Source organism: Pteropus vampyrus, unplaced genomic scaffold (assembly GCF_000151845.1).
Source record: "Pteropus vampyrus isolate Shadow unplaced genomic scaffold, Pvam_2.0 Scaffold329, whole genome shotgun sequence".
NCBI classification, from domain to species: Eukaryota; Metazoa; Chordata; class Mammalia; order Chiroptera; family Pteropodidae; genus Pteropus; species Pteropus vampyrus.
The window spans coordinates 738973-745712 of record NW_011889110.1 but is presented as its reverse complement, the minus strand read 5'-3'; the positions used below and the strand labels follow the sequence as shown (position 1 = coordinate 745712).

Here is a 6740-nt window from a genome sequence, read left to right as displayed (position 1 = left end):
GCGCTCGCCCCTGCCCAGCTCCCCTGCCCCCCGGCCCTGGCCCTGGCTCTCACCGAAGTAGATGTGATTGTGGGGGCTGAGGTGGAAAGCTGTGCCTGTAGCTCTCGCAGAGACGCTGGCCCCGTGGGAGAGCAGGGCGCACACCAAGTTCACGTTCTGGTTCAGGATGGCCACGTGCAGTGCGGTCTGACCTGGTTCGGGGACGGTTCTCAGTCGTGGGGTCTGTCCCTAGGATCCCGCAGGGGCCCCCAAACCTACTCATGGTCCCATACTAGGTCAGCCCGGGGGCGGGGGGACAGGGAGCCCCGGGTCTGGCAGGATTCCCGGGGGATCCAGCTGCTGCCCACTCTTCCCACGCCCTCGGCCTCTCCGTTTCAGGGGCTCGGTGCTCTAATGATGCACATGGGGACCACCAGGCGGAAAGGAGATGGATCGGAGAAGAAAGAACAGGGAGGCTCCGATTCCCTCTGGTTTCCCCCATTTACCAGACTGAAATATTCAGCAGGTCTCCCCTTCCCTCAGCCCCTCACCCGCATACAGCTCAGACGTCATGGGCTCCTTGACCAGCTCGGGGGCGGCCTCCATCAGCACCATGGCTGCTTCGAGATTGTCATAGAGGGCCGCCACGTGCAGCGCCGTCTCCCCCAGGGCTCCTGGCATCGGGAGAAAGAAGCGGCATGGGGCTTCCCTGGGATGGGGAATAGGGGCGACAGTGGTTTGGGGGCCCCCCGCAGAGGCCCTGGCGATCTTGGGGAGCCGCGTGCCCGGGGCTGACCCGGGAGGGGAGCGGTGCTGAGCGTCCTGTGCCTTTCTTACCCCTCTGGTGCACCTCCCAGGCCTGGCACTTGAGCAGCTTGCCGAGAGCCGGGACATCGTTCTCTCTGGCAGCTAGGAGGAAAGGACACCCCAGGATCCTACAAGGGAATGGGGCCAGAAAGGGGGCCACGTGAGCATGCCCGGTGGTGGAGCGAGGGGCGATGGCTTTGCTCCATCACATACGAACACGTGTTCCTCCGTGACGATAAACTCCAAGGCCTCGGGCCCAGGCACATGAGGCCACTGGGGTGCAAAAGTTGCCTGATCTCCTTTTCCCTGACCACGCCAATGTTTCCCCCTTTTCGTCCGGGCGGGAGAACGTCCGTGGCTGGTGTCCTACCCCCTGGGTGAGGGTGCCAGTATGTGTGTGAGTGTCCTATCTGTGCACATCAGGTACGGGGGGAGGAGTCTGGCTTAAACGCCCACTGACCTCCTGACGGATCGACTGCTAGAGCGGCCCTGATTCAGCTTCACCGAGTGTCCTGAGATCACCCTCCACGACAAGCTTTGTTTTCAAAGACTAGGAGTACAAGGCATGCCTTCCTCTGATTTGTGGAGGAAGTCAACATGCAGAACTCGGCAGATTTTCTCCCTGCTCCGCGATGCCCTCCGTACTAGACCCCCTCGGTAAAGCCCTTTGGTCCTGGCCGTTCCCTCCCACGGCTCCCATCTCCAGGGCTCACTCCAAAAGCAACAGAGCATCCTTTTGCCTCTTTCCTGGCCCCTAAGTCAGATTATAGTCTCTTCCTGCTTCCTATCCACTTTTCTCACTTGTTTTAAGCAAAAATCATCGTCTTGGACTCCCCAAATCCTCTCTAGAGTTTTATTCCTATTATGAACTTAAACACTTTTTTTTTTTTTTTAAATCAAAGCTTACTCCAGCTAAGGCACATAGGACCTCTTTCATTCGTTTCCTCTCAGTCCAGAGCCATTGGGTCTTCCTATGGGAGCGAATGAAATAACCCTATTTATCCAGAGATGGCCAATTATGTGGCAAAAAAGACGCAGACAGGCACTCGCACGCTGCACGACGGGTAGTGACAGGAACCCGACTCCGGTGCTGGGGGTGGGAGGGCGAAGAAGAGGAATGAGCTGGAGGCTCGGATCTCCCAGAACGCTGGCCTCAGCCCCGTCTCGCCGCATAGGAGCCCCCAGGCCCTGCCGACTCACCCACTGCTTCTCCCTCCGATCCCTCCCTCCTCGTCCTGACTGCCCTTCACGAACTCATGTCATTCTCTAGCCCAAGATCAGCAAATACTCCCCTGACTGGTTCTCCCACACCCTATTTACCCCCAGTCCATCCTTCCCGATGCTGCCAAGATACACTCTTTAAAAGGCCAAGGCAGTCACGGCTTAGGGGAGTCCGATAGGTCCTTAAATGCCCAAGGAGAAGAGACCCAGTCTTTGTGCAACGACTTCTCTGCGCTCTCCTCTTCCCACCCAGAGTTTCGGCCTCGCCGCCCCAAAACATGCCATTCTGTGCCCGTGCCATAACCTCTTCCCACCTGAAATTTAAGCGCCTCCCCCGCCCCCCAGACCCTGTTGGCGCCTCTGCGTTCCTAGCATCTGTGCCCAGCACGTGGTGGGCATTCCCACCCTCTGTGGAATGAACGAATTAGTAGCGTTGCCAAAAGGTGGTTTGGCCTTAGTGTCTCTCCTTATTATTTTCATCGGCCCCTCCCCCCACACACCCCTGCCGACCTCAATTCTGAGTAAAAAAACAGTATGCTGGGTATGCAAACACGGGTGCAAAACAAGTTTGCTAGACAGCCCTTCACCACCACGACCTTCCCAATAATTTGTCCGAACCCCTCCTCTATAGGTATTCTAGAGCCAGCTCTATTCGCGTACACGCACGTGCACACGCACACGCGCACACACACACGCACACACACACACACACACGCCCTCTCCAGAAAGGTTTGCACTCGCTCTCTCTGGACTTACTTTTAATTTAGCATCTTTCACTGTGCGTTGTGATTAGTGTCTGTCTCGTCCTCTATATTAGGGGTACCCGAAGGCGGAGATCAGTCATTTTCTCATCTATCCTTTCCCTACCCTCCTCCGATTAGCTTCAAGTGTCGTGCCCCACTTTGATGAAATGCATAAAAGGTTAATGGCAAAACTGGAGATGGATCTCAGGGGTCTCTTTCCCAAGCTCCCCACCTCTTAGGGTATGAGTGGGGAGGCTAGTTGGCGGCAGGCGCAAATATATAGATCCCTGTCGGTCTCTATACATCTCTGAAGCCCATAAATGTCCCCCACAAATATTCTCTTTGTGTTCCTTTTCTTGCCTCTGCTGATGGCCCTAGTTGGCCTGGAAGGTCAGGGAGCTACTGTCTGCCCCAGGCTTGCCAGCTCTACCAAATAAAAATACGGGGTGCTCAGTTAGATTTGCATTTTAGATACACAACAGATCATTTTTTAGTGTAAGTCCGTCCCATGCAATATTTGTGATATTCTAACAACTTATTGTTTATCTGAAATCAGATTTAACTCGGTGCCCTGTATTTTATCCGGCAACCTAAGTCAGACCGTGCTTTGGGTGAAGAACCAGCTGAGACCTAACCCGGCAAGGCCGGTAGAGAGCTGGCCTCCTCCAGTCTGCAAACTCCAGCATCCAGCAGAAGTCTGAGGTAGGGGCAGCATGTGGGTGGCTCTAAGGGAATCTGCAATAGCATCATAGGACCACTAGGGGGCAGCAGAGAAAGCCCTGGCTCACATTCTTGGCCTTAAGGGGGACCCCCCCAAAACAGCCTAATACCCTTTTGGGCTTCATAAAAACGGTACAAGATTCTTGTGCCTGAGGCACAGGTAGTTTTGATTCATAGCAGCCCAGCACAGAGGTTTAGATATGGAGCAAAATCTACTCATCTTCCCCAGATCTCTGCCAGACACCTCCCTAGGGCAGGAGCAAGGGGAGATACTGAAGAGGTATCTTCCAGTTTGAATGATTAGATTATACACTCTCCCTTCTGCGGGGAAATTTCACTTTAGACTACTTCACATCACTACCACGATCCCCTATTTACAAACAGCGGTTTAGAGCAGTGGTTCTCAACCAGGGGTGATCCCTGGCCCCCTTCCCAAGGAATTCGCCAAAGTCTGGAGACATTTTTGGTCATTATAACTGGGGGGCGGGGAGCAGAGAAGGGAGGGGTGCCACTGGCTTCGGTGGGTAGAGGGTGGGATGGTGTTCAGCATTTCACACAGGCAGCCTCCTATAACGAAGCATTTTCCTGCCCAACACGTGCATAGTGCCAAGGCAGAGAAACCCTGACTCGGAGGTATAATTATTCACAATCCAGTTTTTTTTTTTTTTAAAAAGAATACCTCACATTAAAAAGAGTGAGAAATGCACTGTACATGTTTTCTTACAAATCATCAAACAAAAACGATGAAGCCCTCACCCGCTGATTAAGCAGCAACGAGAACTACAGAGCAACGTCTGAAATCACAACGCTACGATTTGCAGGATTTGGAGCGTCTTATTTTGCAGGACGATTACGGATCAAATCGAACGGCCTAGTTCTGTATTAGACGGGTGGGAACCCTACCACTGACTGGATCTCTGGCATAAAACCTGGCATAGTTTTTATAGAAAAAGCAAATCTTTGCTCTGCCCTACAAGGTCCCCTCTGGCCTCCAAGTGAGGAGCTCTAGCCTCCCTTCGCCCGGTCCCGGCCAACGGCCACCCCGTACTCTGCTCCTCCGCTCCCGAGGAAGGGGGACACGCCCGCGTGTGTGCCCGCACGTGTGTGTGCAGGGTGTGCGAGTGAAGTTTTGCATCTGGTTGCTGGGAAACGAGGCGGCATGAAGAGCGACGGCAGGAGAATTCAAATCAGAATTTTAGAGCAGGGAAGTGGCTGGAAAACTGGTCTCATCTCTTCACGTGACCGATGGAGAAAGAGGCCCGACGTCCTGAGGTGACTTGCCCTAACAAGTCGGAGGCAGAGCTGGGACTAGTGCCACATTTGTCATTTTCCTGGCCCCATTCTCTGTGTTACTCAGGCTTCGAAACGGGGTTAGAAGAGGCACGGGGGACTGTGTTGACATGCGTGGGTCCCACCGGTGTCTCCTCAAGCACCCTCTCAGAGGGAAGCAGAAAGGGAGGGCGGGCACAGACAGTACAGTAGCTCGCAGTCCCGTTCCGAGGTGGTTCTCATGGGAGGAAGCTCACAACCCACAGCCCCTCCAGCGCCTCCTCTTTTACTATGGTGGTTTATTTATTTATTTTTTTTTCATCACAATAATCTCATTTGCTCATCGTGCTCCCCAGCTTCCAGAGCAGCATCTCGCTCATTACCCCTTTCGCTCCTTGCAGCCCTGCCACGCAGGCCGAATAATTCTCTCATTTTCCAGAAGAGGGAACTGAGGCAGAATAGCCCAGTCACTGCCGGAAGATCGCAGGGAGCTAAAGGCAGAAAGCGTAGCCAAGAACCTAGCCTCAGGCTCTCACCACTAAATTATGTGGTTCTTCTAGTTTTCTGACTCTTCCCGGTCTTTCAGTCTTTCTTGGTGGCGGGGGAGGGGGGCGGTGTCAGCCGGGAGGGTGACCCCGGATGGGGGAAAGAGCAGCCATGTGTGGGGAGGAGGCACACACTGGCCACATGCGGCCGCCTCCTTCTGGGCCAGGTTCTTGGCAGTGGGATGAGGATCGAAGCGTCCAGGAGAGCAGGTATGTCCTCCTACCTGCCACGGACAACTCCGTCATGCGTGTAGGCAGACGTGTGTGTTTACTAAGCCGGGGAGTCCTCATCCCCTGGGGAGTCCAGAGACTTGCTTTGCGCAGACACGTCATTTTACACATATTTACAGGTATTGATCTAAACAAAGAAGAATGTGCAGTGTTCACTACCTTCCCGTCAACGCGTGGGAGGGAAGGCATGCCAGCAGTGGGGGGCAGGTGTGAGGGTCAGGACGGACAGCCTCTGGGAGCTGCTCAGTGCGCCCCACACCAGCCGAAACCAGACACTGCAGTGTCCTCCTCGCCAAGTCGATGCGCCCGGGCTGTGCTCGCCCCTGAGAGCGTGAGCTCCTAGAGAGCAGTATCATGTTCACCTCCTGCAAACCTGGCAGAGCACTTCCTGCTCGGTAAATGCTCAGTGCACTGAACATCAGGGAAGAAGATGATCCGAGGCCCAGGAGAGATGACCGGAGGAGGGGGAGGTCAGCTTGGGTGGCAGCCACGTGGATTTTCACAGAGGGGGCTGCGTGACTGAGACCCAAGAGAAATCTACCAGCCAGAGAGGAATGCTGGGTTCCCCATCATCCTGGAGACACTACCAAGTCTCCCCTTCTCACTGGCCCACGCTCCACCCGTGGGGTCCCCCCAAGCCCACCCAGAGTCCTCCTCTGAGTCCTTGGCACAAATCCCGACTTCACCACTCGCTCGCCCTGTCTGGGCCTGCCTCCTTCCCGGGACAAAGTCCTTCCTCCTGCAGCTGGGCTGGGCAGCGTATAAGGTTGGTGCTGTTCTGCCAATCAGCTCACCCCCTGACCTGACCGTGTTGTCTTCAAGAAGACGGTTATCTCACTCTTACCTAATTGCTTGTGTCCCCCCTTGGGCTGGTTGACTGCACAGCCTAGGCCACTCCCCTTCCTGGCCATTTTGGGGGCCCTCCTGGGAGCACCCACCCAGAGGGCCGTCACTACCCCAGGCTCCTGGTGCTTGGGAAGGAGAGGGCCACAGAGGTCCACAATCAGGCAGGGAACCAGGGGACGCGGTGGGATCCCTCTTGGTGGTGACATCAGGCCGTTCTCGCCCACGGGGCGGGAGGAGGCACACCGAATGGTCGTAAGAAGAAATGGGGCAGAAGGGGCAGGTGGAAGCCACTCTGCGGTCCCTGGCTCTGTCTTCGCCTCGCTAGGGCGCTCGGGGAACCTCCGCCGCCCCTTCCAAACCCCCGGGCCTGTCTGCTCTC

General features: G+C 55.4%; 1 protein-coding gene across 1 annotated transcript in view; it reads right to left on the bottom strand.

The window, feature by feature from the left end:
* Window positions 1-6740, bottom strand: part of TRPV6 (transient receptor potential cation channel subfamily V member 6) — a 12621-nt gene that overhangs the window by 3533 nt on the left and 2348 nt on the right. Inside the window, exons 2-4 of the mRNA XM_011378091.2 lie at window positions 817-914; window positions 531-653; window positions 28-191 (exon numbers count right to left, since the gene is read on the bottom strand). Coding sequence (XP_011376393.1) covers window positions 28-191; window positions 531-653; window positions 817-914 — 385 coding nt within the window. The remainder of the gene's footprint in view (window positions 1-27; window positions 192-530; window positions 654-816; window positions 915-6740) is intronic.